At 52.2% G+C, this 26751-nt stretch overlaps 1 protein-coding gene across 1 annotated transcript in view; it reads right to left on the reverse strand.

Annotated features, from left to right (window-relative positions):
• HIVEP3 (HIVEP zinc finger 3) overlaps window positions 1-25266 on the reverse strand; it is a gene marked incomplete at its 3' end in the record, with an annotated part of 44215 nt that extends 18949 nt beyond the window's left edge. Inside the window, exons 1-2 of the mRNA XM_080357573.1 lie at window positions 20023-25266; window positions 15500-15645 (exon numbers count right to left, since the gene is read on the reverse strand). Of these exons, the coding sequence (XP_080213699.1) occupies window positions 15500-15645; window positions 20023-25134 (5258 nt within the window). The 5' untranslated portion in view covers window positions 25135-25266. The remainder of the gene's footprint in view (window positions 1-15499; window positions 15646-20022) is intronic.
• Window positions 25267-26751: the final 1485 nt, after the last annotated feature.

Here is a 26751-nt window from a genome sequence, read left to right on the forward strand (position 1 = left end):
AGGCTTCCTTCTGCCCCTCCTTCCTTTCTCATTACTCTGGTAATCACCTTGCCATTTAAAAACGGAATCACTCCTTTCTCAGCCCTGTGCTGGCACTGCCCGCAATTACACCCCGCATGGAAACCTCCGAGCGGGTTCTCTGTGTCCAGCGGCCCCTTTGTCAGCCTCATTAAAGCCATCAGGGCTGGCTCTTCCCGGATAAAAAGGGACATGTGGTTTAATCTGAAATGACACATCGCAGCTTCTCCGACACTCACTGACTGAGCCATCCTACAACACCTATTTTCCTATAGCTCCCCGAGCCCCTGCGTAAAACACCCAGGAGAGGAGGGAAACAGAACGGGAACCTGCAGAAACACCGAACCAAACATGAAGAGGAAAGCCAGGGAGATGACGCTGCCATAACGCAGAGAACGCTGCTGCAAATGCCATCTATTGACGGCTATAATATGTTCATGGAGATAATTACTTCAACGTGACGCCGGTTTCTCTGTGGCTCTAATACGCTCATATGATTTGCATCAGAAAGCCGAATCAGTGACAGCTCGCTTCATGCGAAGATTCACCCCGGACAAGGGATCCTCCTGCTCCGCAACGTTTGCTGTAACCAGATCCCTCTAATATCCACAGTCGGAGTTTGCGTCAGCAAATTCGGGCTCGTTGTGGAATTCATAATCCCGCAGTTAGCAACTCACACCTCCCGCAGCGTCACAGCTCCGGCTAATACCGAGATGATTTGAAACCCAGGGGGCTAACTGGCCATTACGAGCTCGGAGACTCATTTAGGAAATAGTTCCTTCACACAGACACACAAAAAGACAAAACTCAGTTGCTTGATGCATTTTTGAAAGGTTATTTGCTGTGTTCTGCTAACAAACACACAGTTGTTGAGTTCTGCGCAACCACTACAGGCGTTTCAGGGCAAGAGGAACCGGCACAGCTACCACAGGCAGGACCAGAGCCAGAGACACAATGACCCCAACCTGAGCATCGCGGTCAGGAGCCACACGGAACCCCACAACGGGAACACATCAGTCTGGAGAAAGCTTCCTCTCAGCTCTTACACATAGTCCAAACTTAAAACCATGAAGCACTTATTCCTTTGCAGGCTTTAAGAGGCTTGGTTTTAATATTTGCTATCTAACCACCCTTTTGAGTCAGACACTTCTTGTCTCAGCCCTGGCACTGCAAGAAAAAAACCACACAGCTCAGGCCTAAGTTACCCGTTCTGCTTTTTATAATATTCCTGGTGGGTCCTCATAGCTCAGATTTTACCTAAGGCAATTTTCCACATTTCTTTGAATGGGAAACAATAAAGTGGGTGTATCCCTCCTTGTGATCCCAGCGCTGTCAGCACGACCCCGGTGGCACTGGGGCCGCGCGGGACACGCCGGCGATGCCGACACTGTGGGTGGCCGGAGCGCATCGGTGACCACAGAGACCCGGCGCTGGCAGAGCCCGTACGGCACCGAGAAAGGCCCCGGGAGCCGGTTCCTCCGGCGCTGCCTGCGACCGGGACGCCAGAGCACCAGGAGCCCGGCGCGGAAACGCCGACTCGACGCGATCACACCTGGGGCGCTGCATCCGGGCCCTTGCGCTGCGAAAGCTGAAGGATGCCAGCAAACGAGAAAAAAACGGGAGGGGAAAACCCGCCCCGGTGAAGGGGATGGATGCAAAGATGAACGAGGGAGGAACGCACACCAAAAGCGAGTAATTCAAACATCACGCTGAATAGGCAGGAAAAGGGCTACGGACAGGCTGATGATCCGGAAAGGTGCATGTGATAGTCAGGAGGCGGAGACATTTACTATTTACAGTTATCCTAAGAACTAGAGTGGAACCAAGAAACAGTAAAACTTAAGCTCAATATGCAAAGAGCGGGGCAGTGTCTGCAGGGCTGGGCTGCGCATCCCTTATCCACGCAAAAGTCGGCTATTGCCACCCAAACAGCCCAGCTCACCAATATCAATGGGAAAGGAAAGAAAATCATCTGCGGTATTTAATAATCATGGGGACGCAATGGCGGCATCATGAACCATCACGTCTGCCGTCCGCCTCTGCGCACCCATTTCCAAATAATCCCCTGTATGTTATCAGGATAATCGAACGCCCCGTGACCGGTGCCGCCGGCTGGGGTTTCCTTCCCAGCACCAGCGGACGGGTCGGGCTGCGGTGCAGAAGTGGGCCCAGGCACGGACGCTGCCCCAGGGCGCTGCTCAGCACCGCCCGCCCCTTCGGAACATCAGATCCAACCAGAATAACGCACCACGTTAAAACAAACACTAACAACACGCACACACAAAGAATCCAAACCGCCACAAACTCGTCCAGCTGACTCATAAAGTATTCATAGAGAAAGTCCGGCACGGAAATCTCCACAGATGACCCGTCTCCATCCCGTCTTTCTCCTCCTCCGCCCCCATCAGAATTGATTAAACAATTTCCAGAGAATCTGACATTAATGACTCCATCTGACACAGACACTTCTTGTTCTCAAAACAGCTCTTTCTGCCACTATTTCTCCAAGCGCTGCGACTGGCTCTGGATGCCATCGCTGTTTTAATGAGAGGCTGCCTTCTTGTCCTTCTGTCGCTCGTCATGTCGCGGAGGAAGGGCCGGCTTTAATGGCCTTAAGCCAGTGCTTTATTCTAAGTACTAAACGTACTATTATTAAATGTACTAGTACTATTGTCCCTGCAGTACCTGGATTTTTGGGAGGCGCGCTGGGGTATGGAACACTTGTCAGTCCTAAAGAGATCATCAAATTATGGAAGACTTCGTTGTGGATTGAGGTCAGTTACAACTGAAGGGTTATTGCAAACTGGGCTGAGGATGTCGAATGGATATATCCAACCAAATAAATACACACTGTTCCCACTGCATGGTCATTAGCTCCAGGATCTTTCCCCTCCTCTCTATTTTGATGCTGCTACCAAGTTTATCTTAACACAGCTACAAGAAATTATCATTGTGAGGATTTGGCTTCCGAGATGCATAAACATAAATGGATTTTGATGGTGTATTCCCATGTGCCTGTGTAAAGAAATACCTATTTTTGACAAAAACAGGCTTTTGGGGTACATGTGACACCTTGTTGTTCAGTTGGATATGATTATATCTGCAGTGACCCCCAACATCTTCATTCCCAGCGCCCAGGTGGGCTCTGAGGGCACCACAGGAGGAGGCTGTAGGAACAACAGGGATGGTGAAACAACAGAAAACTTCCCCCAAGCTCCCGCAGCCCCACCATCACGCACTGGAGAAGTTCTTGGGCATCAGTGTCCCTTTCTACTTTGTATATGTGAGCGCCATGGGTTGGTGCTGGAGCTGGGCTATGGTTGGACTCCATCATCTTGAGGGTCTCTTCCAACTGAAACGATTCTGTGATTCTGCGACTCCAAGAGGCTGCAGCGCTCGGGGCGGGTGTGCAGGGACTTGGGCACGGATGGTGTTTGGGAGCTGTTTTTATCCCATCCTTTTGTTTCTTAGCAATAGGAACCCAAACACTTCTCCTCCAAGTGCAGAAGGCTTCCAGCAGCTCTGCAAGGGCCCGGCAGGGACTATTGAATTTCATTCACTTCTTCACCAGCGGCATGAACACCCGTCCGTGAACTGCTGGCACAATAAAACCCGAATGTCTACGGCCGCCTGACATTAACAGCACCGCAAAGCTCGTCCAAGCAACGGCCTGGTTACGCTTTGAAATAACAGGAAGCACCTTGATTTCAAAGAATCTTGGACACGAACCTGGCATCCTGCACTTTATAGAATCACTTCTTCGAGACAAACGCTTGATTTCCAAACGTCTCCAGGACGTCCCAGCCAACCCCAGCACCGATTCCAACGGCAGCTCCAGCACAAGCTTCCAGCGCGGGGTTTGGGAGGAGAAAGGGTCCCCTTTGGAGCCTTCGAGAAAGACAGAGGTGAGAAGGTCCATGGATGGGACCGGCATTATCAACCGAGTCCTTCAAGGCTTCTTGCAGTTAAAACCGGACTCATGCGACACACGTTTGCTTGGGCTGAGCTGGAGGTGTCGGAGCATCCGTCCTCGCTCGCAGGATCCCAGGGGTTTCCTTCCAGCTGGTTCTTCCGAGCTCAGCACCTCGGCCGCTGCAGGGCGGAGGGGAACCCGCGGCTCCCGCCGAGCCTGACGCTTCCCTAAGCGGGGTCCAGCTCCCCAGTGAAAGCTCTTAACAAGTAACAACAATGAATAATAATAACGGAATAGATTTACTTCTATAGCATGGAAGCCAAAAAGCCTCTGGCTATATTGGAACACAATAATCAAAAGCAAGTCCAGCTGCCTGGTCCCTTTTTTCCCCAAAGGTAACAAAACCATATACAAAACCATAGTAAAGGCAATCAATACAAAAGTACTCAGTAAGTATCACTTTCTGGTCTGTTCTTGCCCTTATCACCACTGGGTATTGATGGCTGATAAACTGCTGATCTCCAGATATAAATAACACTGACAAAATACCCAAAGCCACTTAGGTTATTATGACATATTGACATCCCCGAGGATCTAATGGATCAGGCTTAGATTACCACCTCCAAGCAGACCATCCCGTCAGCCCTCGTTCTGCGCTGCAGGACCCAGGGGTTGTCATTGTTAATGAAATCCGGTACATTATTCTGGTAGACGGAGGAACACTCCACGGGAACTCGAGGCTCAGCCTGGTCCCAAGCCTTCACCCATCCTTCAAACCGGGCCCCAGACAAATCAATCTGTGAAACACTGATTTAATTACTTCTCATTTCCTGTGCTTCCTGTCTGCTGTCAAGGCCAAGCAAGGAAATGAGGACTAATCCCAAGGGGGTCTGAGATACCATCAGTCCAACCGGACCGAAGCAACACCGGGAACTGCATAAGAAAGTTTTGTCCTACCACGTGTCAAACCAATTGCAGACAGGTAAGAGACTCCAGATGAGCTGTGGGAAGTGTCTCGCCCCTCGGGCATTCATCTGGACAAGCAGAATCCCATTTTAAGCCCTGCTTGTCTCTAATAAGGATGAAGAATCTCCATCCCTCGGGGAGGACCTGTGTTGTGAAAGACCTGGCAAGAGGCAGCAAGTCATCAGCCTCACTGAAACTATGAATGCCAGGATGCGCACTCTTGGGAAGATGCAGTTTTAGTGTTTCTACAGCCAAAATACAGACCCCAATCCAACCTGCCCTTGAGCCAGTGCGAGGGTTTGCTTCAAGGGCACCAACTGGGTCCACTCAACGCAAATGAACTGGTGACCAAACGACTGAATGTTGCGGGTTCATCAGCGCTCCCCCAGCGCGGGCTCTGAGAGCTCAGCGATGACTGTTCCCACATCTGTAGGAAATCACCTGTCCGCAGGGACCGTTCCCCGTCAGCCGCGCAGCCAGTGCCCCCAGGCGCCCCGTGAGTCCGCAGGGCGAGGAGCGTCCCTGCAAGTGCCCTTTCCCATCTCGCTGCTCCTCCCCGCGGCATCCGGAGGCACAACCGACTTCACTCACTGCAAAAGTCGCCATTTCCCTCTTGTGCTGCTGTTCCTGCAAAAACCAACGAGAGCCCAGGGAGAGGGAGCTGGAGCCTGTTCTCTCTTGCACATCATCAATGCAATGATTTAGGCAGCTCCAACCACACGTGCGAAGCAATGAAGGGAGCAGGCAGCACGGGTAACGGGGGCAGCGCCTCCGCTGCCTGACGTGCGGGGAGGCGAGCGGAGCCAAGTTGTGCTTGCAGGACCTATAGTTCAACCCCCTCATCTTTTAACTTGGAACCAAAACACATTGGACAGGACACTTAGTGAGGAAAGACTCTGGAAAACACATAATGCTATTTTCCCAGGCGTTTTTCTGCAACTGAATTTAAAAAGAAACACCTCTCTCAGGCATCTGCTTTCAGCTGGTACATTAAGTAACTGCTGTGCAGAGCTTTCAGAGTGCAATGGTTATAATAATAATAAAAAGTAAGTTTATGCCAAGAGCACACTCTTCTGTAGCTTAAGCAGCATCTGCGCGTGCCCTAAGTAACTTCTTTTAGAAGTCCCTCACTATTCTTCAGCCGTGGATAGTCTCCTTCACATCCTGCTAGTGCTAGAAACCATTTCTACAGGTACTTTTACAGCTTCAGATCACAGATCTATGACGTGCAATGTTTTCACGAGCCCCGGTAGCACAGCAGCTCTCGTTCGGCACCATCAGCCCCCGCGGGTCCGACCCCCGCGTTCTGAGGATGCAACGCAGCCCCCGCACCCCCGCGGGACCGTGCTGCTCCCCCTGTTCCCAGGCGCTGAGATCAGGGCCCGAGCAGCGAGGCAGCCGGAGGCGAGTCCTGCGGGGAGGCTGAACCTCCATCGCCGGCACCGAGCGGCACCGGAGCTGGTGGGAGGAGGAGACGGGCTCCCGGGTCACGGACGGTCCAGCCGCCTCCCCTGTGGGTTGCAAGAGACTGTGAAATTATCCCCGCTTGGAAAGTTTCCCATGGAAACCTCGCAGAGATAACACACAGCGAGAAAAACGTGCCGATGTCTGCGTGTGCAAACGGCGGGAGATCAGAAGGTTTGGGGGAAGACTCTTTAAACAGGATGGAAAATATACATTAGCAGAAGTCCCCTGAGAGCCTCAGGGTCTGCTGATGACATTGAAGGGTTTTCGCTTTGAGTTCAACATCCAGCCCGAAGCAGGAGCGGCTGAAAGCTGTCACGGCACAGCAGTTTCCTGGTCCTTCATAGGAGAAAGCAGCTGGTAATTGCAGCTGAGCCCCTATGGATCGAGTCTTTGCACTGCAGACCGGCTGCCCGCGTTATAATAACCGACCAGCTTCCCTACACGGGTCAGAGCGAGCCCTCTGCAGCCCTCCCAGCGACTGTGCCCCCTATGCGGCAGGTCCTGCACCCTGCACACATTAAAGATGAATATTGTCCAAGATAGGAACCCTCTTATTTATCTTAACATGGTGCCTATAAGTCCATCCTGCAGGCACTGCACACAGAATAAAAAGCCAGTTTGTACCCTGTAGAGTTCCTGCGCCAAGGACACACGAAGAACCAGCAGATGGACACTGGTCCATAGTACTGGAAACAACGGGACAGCACGGGACTGCTGGGATGTCCTGGCACAGCAGCCTAAACGTCACCATCTCTGTGGCCCCCAGAGAGAGGTGAGGCCAAGCGGGAGAAGGAAGGCTGGCAGATGTTCTCAGCTCTTTGCAGCAGGGAGGAAAGGTCTGAAGACACAACGCGTGGGGATGGGAGAGCACTGTCCCATCAGGAACGGGGGGATCGCCGCTCCCTCTTCCAGACGAGCTGCCACCTGGAAGCTCAACAGCACGTGGTTTGTAGACAAGACCAAACCTACTCAGAGCGTGTTATACCCAGAGGAGTAAAGACCATTCCTCGTATATCTCAGGAAACGCCTTTCTGCGCTAGCACTTCCCTTTAAAAGAAAAACATGGAAGCATCACAGAAATCCCTGCTCAGAAGGCTTTCTCTATATATTTTGTATGGGCGCAAGGGAGTCTGTCAAATGTACCAGTGTATCGTGCTCAGTTTTGCTGAGGCCAAAATGTATTTATTTTTATCTCCAGAAAGTTACACAACCCGCCATCCCTGCTTATCCTGCGGCTGTGGCACTTTTCCCAAAGCAGGGAGAGACACGCAGGCTCTGAGGGTCTCGTGGACACGTCTGCACAGGGGACACGTGGGCTCGTTTCCAGCTCACATTCCGCTGGAGCCGTGTCTGAAGACAAGGAGACACCCAACCCTGTAAGAGTCCGAAGCGACTCCTCCTCGAAACCACTTCTGGCCCCCTCTGTCAGACAAACACGGAGCGGTGGGCGGCTGCCAACAGCCACGGGGGCTCGCGGGACCGCGGGCCAGCGGGAGCTCCCTGGCCGGGCCGCCTGCAGCGCCACTCAGCGCCATCTGATCCCCGGCGCGGTTCACGAACCCACCGCTCCAGATGTGACCTCGGCTGCCGGGGGCTCTGGCAGTGCTGGTGACACTTCTCACGAGACACGGGAAGGCGGCAGAGACGGGTCGGGCAGAGAGAACCGGCTGCTGCTGCTGCCAACACGTCCTCTGCTCTGCAGCGCAGGGGAGGGAGCACCGCAAGGGCCTCTTCGGAAGGAGGGGGCAGAGTTAGAAACCACCGTAACTCGCTGCTCTTCACTGCAATAAACAAAAGCTCCCCAAGCTCCGGCGGAGACCCAAGTGTGTTTCACGCCCAGGTGCCCCGGGGAGCTGCTGCGCTGCACGACGCTGTGCAGGGTCCGGAGCCACCGTGGCTTTCTGTGCTGGTAGAGCCGCAGGTTGGAAACGCTCACAGAACAGGACTGGGATCCCCAGAGCCCTCCTGCTTCCCGAGGCTGCTGCCTGAAGCGCCCTCTGCCCTGGATTAGCACTTCCTTAACTTCCCATCGGCGTTAATGGTGCACCCATGCACCAGGGCCACGGTTTTCTGTCTTGGATGGCGCGAGTGAGCTTATTAAACTCACACAGCGACATCCACATAAAGGTCCAATTTGCACAGGCACAAATACCCATAGCTCTTAACGACTGCAACGAGCTCTGCCCGTTACTCAGCACCTCGGAACGTTAAGCCCTTCTCTGAGCGATGAGCTCAGCTTTCACCTCCACAAATTCACCCCAAGATTCAACACATGAAGAGCTGAATTCATAATAAATCATTGTTATCAATGATACTTTGCAGCAAAACTAGTACATTTCAGCTCTAAAACTCAAAGCCTTTCACAACCCGGGTAACTAGACTAATTCACATTTATTCGTACTGCGCCCCTACGGTCCCACACACACGGGAGATCTCACTGCACTTCTCAACGTTATCCCATCTTGGGAAAGAAGGGAAACAGCCACAAACCAAGGCGATAACAGAGCTGCGTAAGAACACTGCCCCCGACATCGTACACACGTGTAACACACCCCAAGCCTTTTGGAATCATTGTGAAAAACAGATCAAGCACAGAATCATAGAACCATTTTGGATGGAAGAGCCACTCAGGATCATCGAGTCCAACCAGAACCCAACTCTAGCACTAAACCTTGTCCCTAAGGACCTCGTCTAAACGCCTTTAAACCCCCCCAGGGACGGCGACTCCACCTTTAGCCCAAACTCCCTGGCAGCTCTCAGGACGCTCAGTTTTCAGTAACGAAGGTCTTTGCTCGGTTTACATTTGGAAGAAGGTTCTTATTCACCCGGCACACCGCGGACCCGCGCTCTGCACACACAGCAGCGCTTGGAAACGCTCTTTGGTCTTGGGAGGGGACTCAATCATACATCTCAGAAGAGCAGCGCGAAGTGCTCGGCCTCTCGCAACCTTGAAAACCACATCATTCTGCCACCAAACAGTTTGTTTAAATAAGAACGGCAAGAAGATCACAAACATCGAGAACCGCTGGTTTAAGTGCTGATCTAAAACATCTGCAAGAAGTATTTGCTCTTTGGAAGCGCCGCTACTGTGCTGAGAACCCAAGCGAGAGCTGCCCCAGCTCAGCCACGGCCAAAGCGCCCAGCAAACAGAAAGGGTCATAAAAACCTGGCTACGTGCATCTGGTTATCGCCCAGTATTTGACGTACCAAGTCCTGAACAGGTCTAGAGGCAGGAGCACCCGGTGTTCAGAAACACATGAACTTCTAAGAAACCGAAACAGAATTTGGAATCCAAGCGGGGAGCAGGGAGCGCTCAATTCCCAGCCCCGGGGACGCGGTGGAGATGGAACAGGACCATGGGATTTCATAGGGTTCATGTTCTGAAACACACGTCGTTTTTTGAAAGTAGAACGTGAGCACACTTTACTCTTTGCCCTCTGTAATTTCCACCATGAGGAATGTTCCCAAGAGTGTCACATCCCATCTGTCATCACCAGGATTCTCCGGTAGTCGCCACTGAAGAGAATGGAAAATCAACTGCTACGTTTGGGAAGACTGAAAACAAAACAAAACGCTAAAAAAACCCCACAAAACCGGAATCCCAGTAACATCCGCATTGAGAAAGACCCGTCTCCTCAGAACTGAAGCTCTCCTCATTAGAAAGCGACAGAAAAGCCCCCAAAAGCCACTTCAGAATTACGTTCTCCAAGTCATCTTCCTGCCATTCACCCCGTGGGATATGGATTGAGTAACAGGCAGCCAGGTCTGGGTCTGCTGTTTAAACATCAGGTTTCTAATTGATTGCACAGTACTTGGAATCCATTAAAGGGCTTCTATAAATTACATTCTGTATAGGACAGGCTGCCTAGATATGCAGATGTTAAGAACTGGCTAATCCTAAGTAAAACTGGTAAAAACGTTTGCTTTCTCAAATTTTCCACTGAATTAATTGCAGGGATTGTGTCACTGAATCAATAAAGAGAAAACTCCGTAATGCCGACGTTTGCCACGAGCCCATAAACAGTCTGCTCACAGGGAGAGCTCATCATTGCAGACACTGGCCCGTGTCAGCCAGCGGCTCGGAACAAGACATTGTGTCATGCCTGTGAATCCCAGATGCTGAAGGATGTGCAGGTGATCACCGACTGACTTCAGCACAGATTCTTTTACACGATCGTTTTCAAGCCCCTGGCAAAACAAAGTGTCCAGTTTGCCTTCTAGTAAACTGAAAAGCAATCAAATAGAGCATCTTCCACCCAGGACCCAAGGGCCACGCTCAGGCCGTGTCCTTGCGCAACTGCGTCCCACCGGGGAGGCCCACGGGCAGGCGGGATGGACGGTTACAGGATCTTCGGTTGGGAGGAGAGAAATCACTGCGGGGAGCCGAGCGGCCCACGCGGGGTCAGGCGGGAACTGGAGATACCGCTTTTAATACCTGGCTGTGGGGCATCAGCACCGGGCTGCGTTCCGAGCGCCTGCCAGCGGGACGCGTCGAGGACACGGGCTGACAGAAACAATTCAGGAGAAATAATAAAGAACAGCAGACAACAACAGAGACTAAATCCGTCTGTGTTTGTCAGATTTCCTGGGAAAACAGGAATAAGCTGCGGAACGAACCCCATTTGTCAAGTGAAGTGATGAGATATTTAGGAAACACTAACAATTCCCGCTGGGGAATGTTAAGACGTTTTAAAGGTGTAATAGAATCAAGTTTAGCAGTAGGTGAGTTTGCGTGTCCCTTCTTACAAGCAATGCAATCGAACTATAGAGTGGAGAATGACTGATGTGGGAGTGACGAGTCCAGCATCCCCGAGTCACCCATGTGCTGTCTCCGGGAGATTTCAGGAGGCCAAGAACAGCGTGTTCAGAACTGCTCAGCACAACCCCGCTGCTCTTACAGGAAAGAACGGGGGGACATCCTGCGCTTTGGAGCCAAAGAGGAGGTGGCGCAGGGATTGTTACCCACCCAAAGTGTGAGGAGCGGCTGAGAGACCTGGGGGTTCAGCTGGAGAACAGGAGCTGAGGGGAGACCTTCTGATCTCTGAACTGCCTGAAAGGAGCTTGGAGCCAGAGGGGTCGGGCTCTGCTCCCCAGGAACAAGCGCCAGCAAAGCGCCAGGCTCAGGAAAACCCCTCTCACTCAAGAAGGCAAATTACAGGAATCGTTTGCTTACACCTGGGCGCAGAGTAAAATGTGACTATACAACCCCAGCCCTGTTTCCCAGAGATGTGTCCCCCTGCCCTGGGCTGTGGAGTGAGCTCAGCTCCAGGATTCAAGGAGATTCTCAGATAAATGAAGCAGCATCAGCCGGCACCTCCCACGGGCGCACGCGGCAGCTGGATCTGACACGGACACGAGCTTGCTCGGATCCCTCCTTTGCTGCTCACGCATGCACTCGATTGCACTCGGGATAAACGACCCTTTCCAAACAAAGGTGGTGAATTCTTAGAACTCACGGGAGCAGCAGAGGAAATCCCCTGGAGGAGCCGGGGCGGCGGGAGGCGGGGGCTCCGCGCGGAGCAGTGTCGCTGGTTCAGCAGCGGCTGTGTGCGGGGCAGCCGAGCTCCGGCGCCGCGTGCCAGGGGCTTTCTGGGAGGTGTCAGCGCGGGGCGCGAGCGGCACTTTCTGTGGCCGCTCATAGTAATGCAGTGAGATCAGCCCGGAGATGCTGACCGCAGATCCCAGTGAGCCCACAGCAGCAGGAACTGGGAAGAGCGGGGGAAGGGAGGTTTGCACACAGCTAATGGGTTCCCCCAGAGCATTTCTTGGTTTTGTTCTGTGTTTGTGGCTTTTTTTCATTTTTCATTGGTTTTCTTTGTTTTCCTCCTCCAACCCTCCCGCTGTTCGCGCAGCACCAGCCAGACGGGGCTCTGCCGGGGCTCAGGAGCGGGGATTGCAGGTGGGGGTTTCACGACCCCGGTTCAGAAGATCTCACACCTGGTGAACCTGCAGCTCGGTGTTATTAACCCTTATTGGTGAGGACAGCGCGTGAAGGACCTGGATTGATATCTGAGTCAGAGCAAACCGAAGTCCAGAGCAGCCTGGGTCACAACAGCACTATGAGCATCTCCCCTAATGTTCAAAGATACATTCCATGACACGGCCTTGGGTTCTTCTTGTTCACCTGCGGATTTGCACACATGGATGGGGCGAAGGGGAAGTATTTTTTTAAGGTATGAATGCAAGGATGCTCTGGTCTGCAACCATAAGATTGTAGCCATAAGTTTTGTTCTGTAAAGAAGGCGCAAAAGAGAAGAGTTTTCCAAAGAGAGCCTTCTTTTTGGTGTAATATTCATTTGACGTGACACTGCTTTGGGATGGCAGTTAGGGTGAGCTGTCTTTAACCCCCTGTATCTTGGTATTGCTTCTCCTACTAGTTGCAAATCAACTAATGCAATAAGCCAACGGATGGGCCCCATAAAAGCACTGAGAGTTTGGCTATGAAACAGAAGAACACGTATTGACTGTAACCACCCCACCGCTATCAGGTTTCATCGTGGTCATACTAATGCACAGCAAACGGGCAACATTTCCCCAACAAGCCCATAATACCATCCCAGGCCTCACTCTCAAAGCAGGTCGATACCAATCTACAGTTCCATGATGTCAGATTTGGGAATGGGGCTGGTGCCTCCCAAGGACCTGGGCGGATTGATGGAGGTGACACGGAGCCACCGAGGCATCGCGCCATTCTCCCGCAGCGCTGCTTGCCAGCCTGACCTTCAAAGATCATTTTCACCGCTCCAAACCACCACAGTACCCCCCAGGACCAGTCCAATGGATGTTTTTATTGGCTCTTGCAGGAGTACAAACTCCAACCTGGCTGTTTAATGCATGGTTCTCCCAGACACAACTGTGCCCAGTGCGTGCGTGGGACGCTCAACAGCTCCCATCTCCTCCAGTGCACGGGTGTGCTCATGGGGCTATGCATAGCAATACAGCTATATCCAAGTCTTATAGAATTTCAGAATCACAAGAATAATTCCCTGCTGAATTACACACGGAATGATCTTAAGACCTGCTCTGTAAAAGCAAGAGCTCTAAAGAGATCAACACTGAAAGGGAGAAGGAGCTAAAAGAGCTGCAGCAAGTTCACGTGGTAACGCTTGCATTTCTTTATAATCTCCCTCCTTGGTCAAGGCAACAAAGCACGGGATGGCTCCACGAGGCTGGAAACCAACGGCACCCCGCTGGAAGGATGGTCTGGCAAGCAGCAGACCACGTGAAACCAATAAATAAGGCGAAGAATGAGATAAGGAGAACATGTTTATGGGGGGAAAAAGATGGTGAAATAACGTCTTGAGAATGGATGCACTTTACATAAAACATCAGGAGATAGCCAGGAAAGGAGTCTGATCTATTCAGTATCTCGCACAAAGCACCGGGTATCCTGCGGATTCACTTGCAGGGCTGCTCCTTCGCTGCAAGAGAACACCGTCGCTGCTGAGGCCAAACAACTTCATGTGACACCAGAAACCTCAGGGAACAAGGCACAGCCCCCCAGGTACGGGCTGAGCGCCCCGGGAGCGCTGCCTGTGCCCAGCAGCGCCGCGCCACGCAACTCAGATACCACATTTACCTCTGCGACCTGGCGCGCTACGTTACTGCCTGCGCTCGGCATTGAACAGCTACTCTATCCTGTCTCGCATCCAGAAGGACGGCTGCCTGCAGTCCGTGCTACAGGAACTTTAAAATAAAACACGGCATACGTTCAGGATGACTAATGCGTTCCCTGATGCTGGCTTATGCAGAACGTGTTGGAGAAGTTGCTTTATTTTAGAAATTTACATTAGAAATGTGACTCCACATCCGCTGTGCTGGGGATGCAGACAGCACCTCGGTGCGGGCGCGGGGATGCGGTTTGGCTGGCGCCCAGCACCCCGCGTCTCACCCCAAAACCCTCCGCGGTACGGGGATTTTCATTCACGTTAACACTGAGCCTCTTTAGCCACCTCTAGGAAGGAGCCCAAGAGTCTCTAAAACAGCCGCAGCCCCGGGAGAACCAGCCAAGGATCCTCATGCGCTTTAGGGCAATAAAACCCACTGCTCGGTGGGTCCCATCTGCTGCGGGAGGGCGATGGAATGTACCGAACCCACCGCTTTTCTCCGTCTGTTGCTTTCTCACCACCCCCTGGCTCGCTCCCTACGTCCCTTCAGCTCCTATCACCGCGGTGCTCTCTGCGCCCACCGCGCGCTGCCCACGCGTCTCCGACCCCGAGCTGCCCGCGCCGCGGCGGGCAGGGGGCGAGCTGTCCTGAGCAAACACGTTCCCTCCCGTTTGCTCTCTTTGGTTGGCTGGTTTGATCGGCCGCTAATGAAACATTTTAAAATAAAAGCAAACTTCAACCGGTAACAGCAGAAAACCACAACCACCGACTAATTAAAGCCTTCTTCTGACACACAAGAAACAAGACCACCCAATGGCAAGAGTGGAATTGATGACTCCTGCTAGGGATCTCTCGCATCTCTTTGGCTTGTCTGCAGCACACAGGAAGGATGATCTTCAAGTATGAACTTTAATTGTATCCCACAGACATGCTACTTATCAGCTGATCTTTTCTTTTTGAAACAATAAACAGTAGTATTAGACCAGCGCTGAATTACTGAAGAGCACTCCGAACTACCTGGAGCCGAGAATTAAGATATGCATCAAATTTAGATCTTGCATCCATTCTGGTTTGAGCTACTTTGGTTGGGTGGGATTAAAATTATATAAATACAACCCTTCTTTTCTCCCCCACCCAAAACCCAAATGTCAGAAAAAATCTTCCCAACTCCTTGTAATAAGGGTAAAAACCATCAGGAATATCATTTTTCAGGAGAAAGCTCTGGAAAGATTTAGAAGATAGGAAGTACACCCCAACACATCAGAGGCAGCTACGGGATGTATTTGTGCTCCTCAGCCGCTCAGGAAAGACATTAAGGTGCTTGTTAACTTGAAGACAACTGAGAAAACGAAAACTCAATGCAGTCCAGGGTATCCACCCGTCCTGAGGGCCAAAATAACCTGACATCCAACTATATCTGCCCTTCTCCTGCTCAGCTCCACAGGCCACCTCCACTGACTCGCCATCACTGTTATCAGTCACTCCGTACAACCGTAACGCAAAAGAAGAAATAAAATGAGACACTTACCCTCCTTCAAAGATCTTGATCCTCGCTGGCTCCCCTCTTTTGGTTACAAGAGCCTCTTCTTCTGATTTTCCTCTCTTATCCTCTTCCTTCTCAGCTCTAGTTATGTCTTTTCGACCTTCATTAGAAAGGAGCGAAGGCAAATGAACCTATCTCCCCAAAAGAGCAAAACAATCCATGATTATATACAAAATCACTCTAAGACAGATACAGACCAAACAGCCTCAGAAGAGCCAGCAACGTGCTGCACGTGCTGCTCCGGGCAGCCCAGCGCAGTAATTAGCACATCCTGCTAACGAGCAGGGCCTCTGCTGCTGGGTTTTGGGCCCTGCTAGTTATGTTACACAGACAGGGACCGCTGAAAACGTTTTAAATCCCCCCCTGCATATGGTGGCTCAATATTATTCAGCTCTGGCCAGCTGGAACAGTGAGGCATGAGGAGAAGCGCCTTGGCTGGGCAGCCCTGAGCCAAGGGTCCCTGCTCCCACCCCACTGCTCTGCGCTCGGGTAACGAACACATCTACAGAGCTCTAGAGAGGAGGCATCTGTGGAATTCACACATTTAACCTCAACCTTTGGGTTTCCCCCACACACACATACATTTGGACTTCAGCCATCTGAACCTGATATAAATCAAGCCCAAGCTCGACAGTCGGCGCTCCGGGCGATTTCCTTTCACCAAACCCCTGTTGCCGAGGGCGCGCTACAGAGAGAGCCACAAACCAACGGGAGAGAACATCCTCCACCTCCCCAGATGTTCCCGAGGTGAAAATTCGTTTTTTCACTGGGAAACTTGTCACTCCTTTTTAACCCCAGGTTTAAGTCATGCACGGACATCCCCTCCAGCATGTGCAATGTGATTTGTTACAGTATATGGATGGAAATGTGAGAGCTGCCTCTCTAGTTCTGTCCGATGGAAGGGGAGCTTCCCTACACCCAGAATGACATCTCGGGGTCTGCCCCCCTACAACCTCACCTCACAAACAACAGGAGCCTCGGAGGCTCCCAAAGAGGAGAGCAGATCGCCCTTCACCCAGGGAACTTCCTACACAAGTGCAAGAACATCTTTTAAGTTCAACTGACTTACCCAGATCCTCACTTCATATATAATTTATGGGAAAAGATTAAAGACATTTGAGAGACCAGGGATTAATTAGAGGGATTTTAGCCTGAATGTAGCCAACAAACTGGCAGAAGTCTAAAGCAGAGCTGGTCACCCTTGACTCCTTACAGCTGCTGGAAAGAGCTGCGGATCTCCAGGGTGATTCAGCGGCCCTGCCTCGGACACTGATCTCAAGGGGGGTGAATCACCCAGGAAGTGCCTCTTTGTCTCCCACGGTTATATGGGAAGCCAAGAGCTGAAACTGAGACGTGAAATGCAGCGGGACAGAACCCGGCCAGCGCGCCGCTGCTGCCACCTGCACGTCTGCAGCACAAGGGACTGACTGGCTAAAACACAGCTTTGCAAAACTGAGCTCAGATGTTTCTGGAGCAGCTCTGCTGGGGACAGGTGACAGAGATGGGTGCTCAGCTGGAGAAGAGAAGCTCTGGGGAGACCTTATTATGCCCTTTCTGTGCTTAAAAGGGGCTGATAAGAAAGACAGGGACAGACTTTTGAGCAGGGCCTGTTGTGATGGGACAAGGGGTGATGGTTTAAACTAAAGGAGGGAGATTCAGGCTGGACATGAGGAAGGAATTGTTGCCTGAGGGTGGTGAGAGCCTGGCCCAGGTACCCAGAGAGGGGGTGGATGAACCATCCCTGAGACACCCCAGGCCAGGCTGGACGGGGTCTGAGCACCCTGAGCTGGTGACGATGTCCCTGTCATGGCAGGGGGGCACTGGGGGGCTGGGAAGGTCCTTCAACCCCAAACATTCTGTAATTCTATTATTTCATGTTTGCCCAGTAATTTCAGGAGCTCCGGTCAGAGCATTAAATGGACCTGGGGCTGCTCTCTGCCCTGGGGACCAGTTCACACAGGTCAGCCCACGTCCCCACTGCCAAACACACGTACCCTTCCCAGACGCCTCCTGGGAACGGTCCCTGTCCTGCCTCCCTAGACGTGCTCAGGAATTTCTTGGGAGAGAACTATCAGCCCAGGAACCATTTTAACAATTGAATGGCAGAAATGGTCTCGAACTGGTGTGTCTGGGCACGGAGGTGTCGGTGCCGGGAGGAAAGTGGCGGCTGGAGACACACTGAGCACCTTCAAAGATTAAACCCTGGCCATTAGGGCTTCACCTCCTGATGGGAACTACCCGCTGGTGACAATGCTGGGGACAACCCTCCCAGGTCAGCTCCTTATTTACTGAGGAATACAAAACAATTGACTTTCTAGATGTAGCATGAGGATTATTTATTGCAACTTTCGAAAGCACAAAACATAGACAGACGAAAGGCACCAGAGAGAGCCAAAATCATACAGTCGCTACTATCCCCTTGTACAATCTCGTTTAATTTACAAAGTGTGCAAGCCCAATACAGCGTAATTAGCCATCCCTACATGCACGCTGCACCTACAGTCACTTCAGAATCGAGCAGCTCAGGGAATCACACTGATCATTTAAAAATCAAGCCGAGTATGTAGACAGCACACACAGTCCTACTGCTTGCTAGTAGCTTGCTGCATGCATCATTGTACAAAATATCAGCGCTGGTTTACATTGTCTGTTGTGTTGACTGACAACTTATAGTTACATAAAGAAATAGCTGGAGCCAGGTTAACCAAGGGTTGAGCTCCCAGCCCTGGCCGGACGCTGCTGCCCTGCAGCACCTACGAACCGCACCTTCCTGAGCACCAGCGGCGCCGCTTCCTACCTGCGCTGGGCGGATGGATTTTAAAACCAAGCGGGGATTTCCCTCCCTCTGATCACCTCATCGAAAACATTTCTCTGCTTGGCATGATGTCCTTTTATCTCCACTGAAATTAAGAGGATTTCTGCAAACCGCACTCCTTTAAGCAGCAGGTGATTAATAGGAGATGTAGGCTGCACCACTTTCCAGGTGAATTCGGTGGGACTAATTCTTACTTTAATAGATTGTCCCATGAAAAGCTTAACTGCCAGCAAATTCCAGGGGTTTGTGTAAAAGGTTTTTGAGCAAACGCATGCAGTGAAATGCACATTTTGATGCATTGTGAAGCGTTCCTGCCTGCAGCTCGACCTCAACGCGGGGCCACGCGGGCCGGGGGTCCGGGGCGCCGGTGTGCGGTTTGGCACCGAGCGAGGAGCGCAGCCCCGGGGAGCACAGGCACTTCTAGAGAACGGGAACAAGACGCTCCTGCATCGCTCAGATAAAACCTTTTGAAAATACCGCATCAGCAGCAAGAGTTAGAGCGGTTACTGCACCGCACGGGTGAGTATCTGCCCCATCTCCTTAGAAACTCTGCGGCTTGGATTTCTGCAGGAGAATGATGGGAATACTGAGGAGAAATAGAGACTGATTGAATCAAAGCGACTGTACTGTGTATTTTAAGACATATTTATAAGCAGCAGCTGCGGCAGTGATAATGATAAAGTTAATATTCAGAGTTCATTTCATGATACAGAAATAAAGTGAATGATCCATCAATATAAATTGACTTGATACGAATATCAAATTGCAAAATCTTTAGAGCGACTCTGTTTGCTAATCTACATGAGCACGATCTGGATCGAAGGGATCTGTACAGTTCGGCATTAACCAAATGGGAAAAGTCTGGCCTCAAAATGAGACGCATAACAGTTGGCAGCTACCACAAGTGTCTTAAACACTCCTGTGCCACGCGGCCAGTTCCTCTGTGAGCTCTGCCCTGCGAAGCCGTTTGCTTTGCTCCTCTAATGCCAAAGACCGGCTATAAAGTATAAAGTATAGATACCCAGAAAAGCAGGCACGCAGCAAAGGGCCGTAAGTCAACGGACCAAGCGACACGGGTGTTGTAACAAGGGTCCATGTCCGACCCACTGAAGCGCCTTCAGAAACATCACTGCATGCCTTTGCGCTTCTCCGGAGCCCTAAATACACTTGCAAATCTCCCTTTAATATTTTTAAATACTTTTAAGCATACCTCTCCATGTTCATTAATGCGAGATCAGTAGATGCACAACCAGACGGAATCCCATTTCCCCAAGGTAATCCTTTTTCATTTATAACACGCAAAATGTAGGGAATTATAACAGCATTCACGAGGGGAAAAAAAACTTGTAAAGCTATTTGAAATATCAAGACAAATGCAAATGGAGTGTAATCCTCTGTGCTCGAGCAGCGGCAGCTCCCGCGCGTGGCGATTCCTACATGCTCTTTACATTACAAGGCAAGTAGAAACCGGAGGACAGAAACGTGGCCCGTTGCCCTGGGGCAGCCTGCATTTTTTGCCTTATTACAGTGGGTTTTAGCTTCATTCTAAAAGTTTCACCGACAACAAGTGCTTACCAAACTGAGAGAGGGATGAATAAACTCCTATGAAACTAAGAACAGCAATTCCCCGGCCCTCGTCCCCCTCTTCCCACGTATCCAACTGGATGAGGAGAAATAGATAGGATTGCATTACCTCTGTCATTTTTGGCTTCCTGGAGCCGGCCGGGACCAGCCTGCCCGCCTCTGGCCGCGGAGCCGTGGCCATGGTGTAGGTCTCCTTGCTCACCTTCTGCTTGGACCTCAGGAGGGCCAGGGCCGCTTTGGTGGAGACCCCCGGCAGGTTGGGGTTGTACAAGCTGACACACCAGCTGGCGTACACCGAAGAGCGCCGGTCGGCTTGCTGGATGTGATTTGGCTTTATGTAGTTCAAATAGCACCAACTGACATTAGTGGTTGTGTGGAGGCTGGGGAACTGGAGTACCTTCTTCGTGTCCGTACCTTCTCGAGACTTCATTGCACTACGAGGGACCTCCGAGAGAGGTGCAGGGCTTGGAGGGTTCGGTGGAGGCGGCTCCACCACTTCTTTGGAGTCTTCTTTCTTCACAGCTTGCGAAGGTGCCTTGCTGAGGAACTGCTTGCCAGCCGGCTGCTCGTACTCCTCCAACGCCTCGAAACTTGGAGAACCCGAACGGGACACAGCTTGCTGCGAAGTACTTGGGATTTCCTTTGGCTCCGATTGCTCTAAGGACAAACCAGGTGGTGTTTCAACCTCGACCCTGCCTTGGCTTTCTGCAAGGAAGTGAGATTTATCCTGCTTTTTCCCTTCCTCTGTTGCGCTGGGTGGCTTCACCACTTCCAACTTCTCTTCTGCTTCCAACACCTCCTCCTCTTTCACCCTCTTCTGCTGTTGTGTTTCCATTGTCAGCTCCAAGCTGCCAGCTGGAGAGAGCATCCTTTTGCTTCCACCGACCGTCGAGGGGCCTCCTTCCAGCCCGAGGACGCTGTCTGAGGGGGACGTGAGCGGCATGTAGCCCTTCCGTTCTGGCAAGGGCAGGGGCACCCTCAGATACGGGCTCTGGAAAATGCTTCTTTGTTCCTCGGTGATCATCTGTGCCAGATCGAAGCCCAGCCCGTGAACATCGGCACTGCACACCAGGGTACCCTTGGCTTGGCGATCATCGAATTTGGGGAGAACAATAGAAGAGGAGCTGCACTGGGACTGAGTGACCAGGATCTGGGAAAGCGTTGTGTACATGGCAGTCCCGTAGGACGGCATGTTTGTCTGTATGCGAACGGGGACAACAAGAGACACCATCGGGTCTGAGCGCGTGGGAACAACCAGCTGGGATGTGGATATGGACACCGAAGGACTCGTCGTGCAGGTCAAAGGATGCAACCTGCTGTCGGAGCCATATTCTGTGCACAGAGAAAGACTGGAGGTTCCCGCCGCTGGGAATAAACTGGATTTGATCGGTGACAAATGTCCGCCAGCTTCACTTGGCAACTGGAGAGCAAACTGAGACTGAAGAGGCAGGAAAAAGGCTGAGGGGATGGGCGAGGAGCCGGGGTAATGCACCGGCAGGAACGAGGGATGCTGCCTGAACGGCACCTCGGCGGGGTGAGGCATCAAGGGGGGAGCGATGTGGAGCGGGCCCGGGTGCAGGAGCGTCTGCGGGAGAGGCAGCGGCGGAGTCTGAAATATGGAAGGAGGAATCTGCGGCACGGAGAACTGAGCGGAGAGGATGTCGGACATGGTGTGCGCGGCGAAGAGCTCCGCAGACTGCCCCGGCTGCGGCAGGAGGGGCTGGTAGGGGAGGATGGAGACCTGCGGGGACATGAACTGCTTCTCGTGCAGCGTTAGCTGTGGGACGGGGTGGTGAAACACCTGCAGAGCTTCTGTGTAGGGCTGGGTGTACGCCGGCTCAGGGCTGTCCTTCGGCTGGCTCTTTTCACCGGGGTAGGTACCATGAGACGGCAAAGGGGATGAAGATGTGGGCTGATGGGGCAAACTTGTCGAAGGAGATTTACTTGAAGACGGAATTGGATCTTCTGTGTCTGTTCGGGCCGTGGGGGCCGGGTCTGGGTCGTGCTCGGGGTGCCTGGTGAGGGACGCCTGCCTGACGAGGAAGCATTTCCTCCTCTCCGGGGGGGCCGAGGGGCCGGGGGTGGAGGCGGGAGTGGACGACAAGCTCCCGTAGTCAAACGATTTACTGCGGGTCTCTGACATCTGGGAAGGATGGGACACGTTTGGCGTCTGCTCAGAAGCGGATCTCCGCATTTCCCTGGAATGGTGATGGTGGCTCGGAACCATCAACATATGTGAGCCGAGGCCGGGAGGCTTGGGCTGGGACTCGGAGGGCTGGCCGGCTGACTCTGCCTTGCTGTGATCGTCACGATCGAACGAGACAGAGTGGCTGGAGCCGTGGGATATGCTGCTCTCCTGGCTTGGGCTTCGTGTGAGAGAGACGGATTCGAAACTGGACTCTCCGGAGGACTGAGCCATCTCCGCCAGCCGCAGCCTCTTCTTCTTGGGTGGGAGTTTCTCCGCAGGGAGCTGAGAAAGCGTCTGGCTCCTCTGCGGCCACTGAAACTCCTCCGTCTTCTCCGGCTCTTTCGGAGGAGGCTCCGGCTCTGTCTCTGGTCTGTCAGGCTCTTCTGTGACCAGGATCTCAGGGACCTGGATGTTGGGCTGGCGCACCAGCCGGGGCTGCAGGGAGTGGGGCGGCCGGCTGGGCTGGGCGCTGGGCTGAGGCGAGAACTGCGACAAGGGCTTCTCCTCTGCTTCCAAGCTGCTCGCCTGCTCGATGGAGTCGGACTTCTCAAAGGAGCTCGTGTGCTGGATCACAGAGATCTCCTTCGAGGTTGTTCTTCTCTCTTTGCCCTCCGCGCTTGAAGCCGGTTTGGTGCTCCTGGAATGAAAGCCGGCGCTGACATCCGAAGGTGCGGATTTACCCGGGTCTGCTGGTGACTTAATGGATTCGCGGGTTAGGTTTAAAGCAACATCGGATGATGCTGGGTTTGCAAACTGAGGCCCTGTCGCAGTACTGGAGGAAGGAGTGTCAGACAACTCGAAAGCCGGAGGCTCCTCATCGTCACCGAGACTCTTCTCCTTCCGTCTCTTCCGGAGCGGAGTGAGCTCCAAGGTGCTCCCCAGCTTGTAATGCATCATCTGGGGCCACGCGTCGGGATCCGCAGCGCTCTTCTCCGGCTCTGAAGAGGTATGGGACGTGGAAGAACGAGGCTTGGAGAGCTGCAGTTCTGAACAGTAGTATTTCTTATGGGCTTCATAATTGTCCCTTTTCTTATACCGAGCACCACATATGTTACACTCGTACATGAATCCTTTAGCTTTCGGACCCTTCCGTGACTTTTTGGTAAGATCGCTTTCCTTGGTTTCAGGCTCTTCGGGAGGTTTGGAAACAGCTTCTTTGTTCGCGGAGCTGACCTCCTCCGAGACGTACTCCACTCCCAAAGGGAGCTCAATAGCTGGTTGTCGCTTTAGCATTCGAGGATGGGAAGAAAACGCTTGACTGCGGCTTAAGACTTCAGACTCCATGATGTGATCATCGAACGAATAGCTACCGCGAAAGGTGTGCGGGGAGCTCATAGTGCATGCAGCAGAAGGCATTGAGTGGCTTCTTAGGAGAGGCACTGTCTCTGTGGCACTGTGGGATTGCTGAAGTGACAACAATGATTGTTCGGGCTTCATCTTTTCGCCGTGGGATGTCAACACTTTGGATGCATCCAACTGGCTACTGGAACCAGACTTGATATCAAACTGGAACGGTTCTCTATATACACTAGACTTTGGAGATTCAATGCTGCTACGTCTAGATAAAGAGCTTCTTCTAGGCTTAACGCTATCTATTTCACTGGTATCTACAACGGCTTCATTAATTGTAATTAGCTTAGTGATGTGTTCAATAACCTGTGTTCTAGGCACAGATAACGGTACCATGCTAGGTTTCTCTTCGGTAGACAGGTGCGGGAACCCCGGGGTTGTGTTTGCAGCTAATGCCGCAGTCCTTTGCCCAATTCTACCACATTTCCCAAAAATAATTTCTGCATAAGATTTTGCATTAGTATTTGCTGGGCTGATCTGCTGCTCTGCGCTTTCCGACCTCGAGAAGTAGCCCGACTCGGTGCTGCCTTTGCTGCCAGGGCTCAGGAACGCTTGTTCATCTATGACCTTCTTCCGCTCGCTCAAGCGGAGCGCAAGCTTCTGCTTTATGGTGTGGGTGTCTTCCGATTTATGGCTCAGAGCGTGGTCTGACGGTGGCTCCGCAAACTGGGTGCTGTCCTCCAGAGACTGGGACATGCTGGAATGAGACAAGGAGCAGCGGTCGTGGCTGGAGCCCTGGCTCCCTCCGCTCAGCAAACTACCGGCCAGCAGCGAGTGCTTCTGCCTGGGCGACAGCTCGACCGAGTGGCCCGGCATGGCGCCCGTCTCCTCCTCCGAGTCCGTGCTTTCCCCTTCCGTCGGCTCCTCGAAGTCCTCCCCGCCGATCCTTTCCATCTCCAGGCTCGACGGATACATCTCCGCCCCAATCCCTGAGGCCAGCCCAGCTTTGATTCGATGAGCGTGCGACTTCCTATGTTTATACAAATTGCTCTTAGTCTTAAAAGAAAAGCCACATGGAATGCAAGGGTACGGCCTCTCGCCCGTGTGCGACCTGATGTGTTTCTGGAGCACACTGGGCTTCGCGCAAGGCCGGCTGCAGTACTGGCAAATGTATTTGCCCGGCTTCTGAGGTTTCTTTTCCTTCTTGTGCACTTCCTCGGCTTGTTTTAGGGAAACCTGCGACGGGCGAGGGATATAGACCTTTTGAACGGACGGCACGTCCTCTCCAGGAATGATCGGTGAATGGGAAGGTAAGAGCTGGCCGTGGTGAGAGTGAAGCCCGGGCGATGAGAAGGAGCCGGAGGGGCCTGGTCGTACGGGATCAACTAGCTGCCACGTGGGGCCCTCGAGGACGTGCTCCGGCTTCCCCGGAGACATGAATGCTGGTGACAGGGCGTGCTGCTGAAGCTGCGGAACGTGGGGAGGGTGGTCGAAAGAGGAGGGCTTGGCTGGCTTCTGGGGGGCAGCCGTCTCCTGCGCCTCCTCCCTCGGGGCCGGCACGGGACCAGAAAAGTGCTGCTGCGATATGACGTCCCGGAGGGGCGCCCCCTGCGCCGGGGCCGAGCTGCCCGGGTACGCGGCTGCGGGTGAAATGCTGCCTTGGAAAGTCTCTCCTTTGGGAAGCCTCTTTCTTGGACTTTCCTCAGCCTTTTTTGTGCTCTTCTGGCTTTGTTCAGGATCCATGACCTTAAAAGGGTCTTTGAATGCTATTTCGGGAAGGTTTTGGCAGGCTTCATTTACAAATAATAAAGCTCTCTTCTGCAGATTCCCCGTTTCGCCTGCATTTGCAATGGAGCTGGAGCCACCAGGAGAGGGTTCTTGACTTAAAATTTTACTAAAGTGTCACTAGTTTCTATTTGATTAAAAAAAAAAAACGTTTCAAGGTCAACAAAGTTCACATTGGTACCGCATGACAAACTACTTCAGAGAGAGGAAGCTTTCCAGAACTCTCCGGCCAAATATTTTCCTTGTGAACTTAGTTAAGGCTTTAAACCTCGCCATTTCGCTTCAGTTGACAGTGGCAAGCCTTCAAAGCCGAGGTGTAACCCACAATGTGTCTCTTGTTTGTTATGCAAACCTTTGAGAACTTGAGACTCCAGTGCTCATCTCAAAATGACTCTTTTTTCCCGTGCAAGGAAAATAACACTGAGCGGTGTATGTTTGTCCCCCTGCGTCTTCCTTCTGTTCCACGTTTGAGTTCAAAAGCCTTGGAAAAGTAGCTCCCACATTTCTGGAATTACACCCAAAAGAAAACAAACAGTAAAAATTACTTTAGCATTTGTATTTAAGTAATTACATGCTGCTATTCTATAGAGGATAATGGTAAATATTTTGCACAAAAGAAATACAGAATAACTCGCTCAATGTCTGCCATTCATGAGACGTTACTTTGAATGGTAATCTAAACAGAAATCATGTGAAGTCGAACCTCAGGGACCCGTGTTGCGTGTGGTGCACGCAGAACCTGGCTCTGCAGCAGGAACGGGAAACACAGCTTTGAAAAACGTATCCAAATGGTTTCAAACTCGATTCCCTTATGATCTCCTGCAAATGTTTATGGTTTGTCCATTTTTATAATCATATTTCCCTTCCAAACAGACTGCACGGTAAAGCACCGCCTAACGTAGCACATACAGTCACTGATAGATACAAAAGCAAATCTTCTCTGCCTAAAAGCCGCTCCTCAGCCCGCAATCATCTGCAGTGTCACTGACAACAGCAGCAGGTACGGGGAAAGCACACGCACACACACTCACTCACTCAGGCGGTGCCTCTTCATTTCCTGCCCTTTGCTACCAAACAATGGTGCAAATCCAACTTCCTCAGCAAGCTCATGTTTCATACGGGCGGGATGTCACACTGGGGAAGCCCTTCTTACAAAGAGTTTGCATGGGAGGGTCTATCAGCCCCATCAGCCCATCAGCAAACCCACCCGTGTCCCTCAGCAGCTCCGTTCCCTCCTCTGAACTCGCTCCACACCTCAAGCTCTTTCCTATAGCGAGGGGCCCAAAACTGACCCCCGGGTTCCAACATGGAGAGACACATCTGTGGGCACACAGATCTCTGTTTGCGGTAGCTCACCATGTCCTTACGAGAAATTCCGTGCTTTAGAAAAGCAGACAAGGTGATGGGGAAAGCACAGGGCGCTTGGGCACTTTGCTACCTGGACACCATGGTCTGTGCGCCCAGGTCTCAAGTGCAGCTTTGCAGATGCCACCGTAGACATTCGAGGTGATTTATGATGGAGGGAGATGTGCAAACAACAAGCAGCAACAGATCTCCTGCCATCCCCACGCGTAA

This window comes from Nesoenas mayeri, assembly GCF_963082525.1.
Source record: "Nesoenas mayeri genome assembly, chromosome: 21".
In the NCBI taxonomy this organism is placed as follows: Eukaryota; Metazoa; Chordata; class Aves; order Columbiformes; family Columbidae; genus Nesoenas; species Nesoenas mayeri.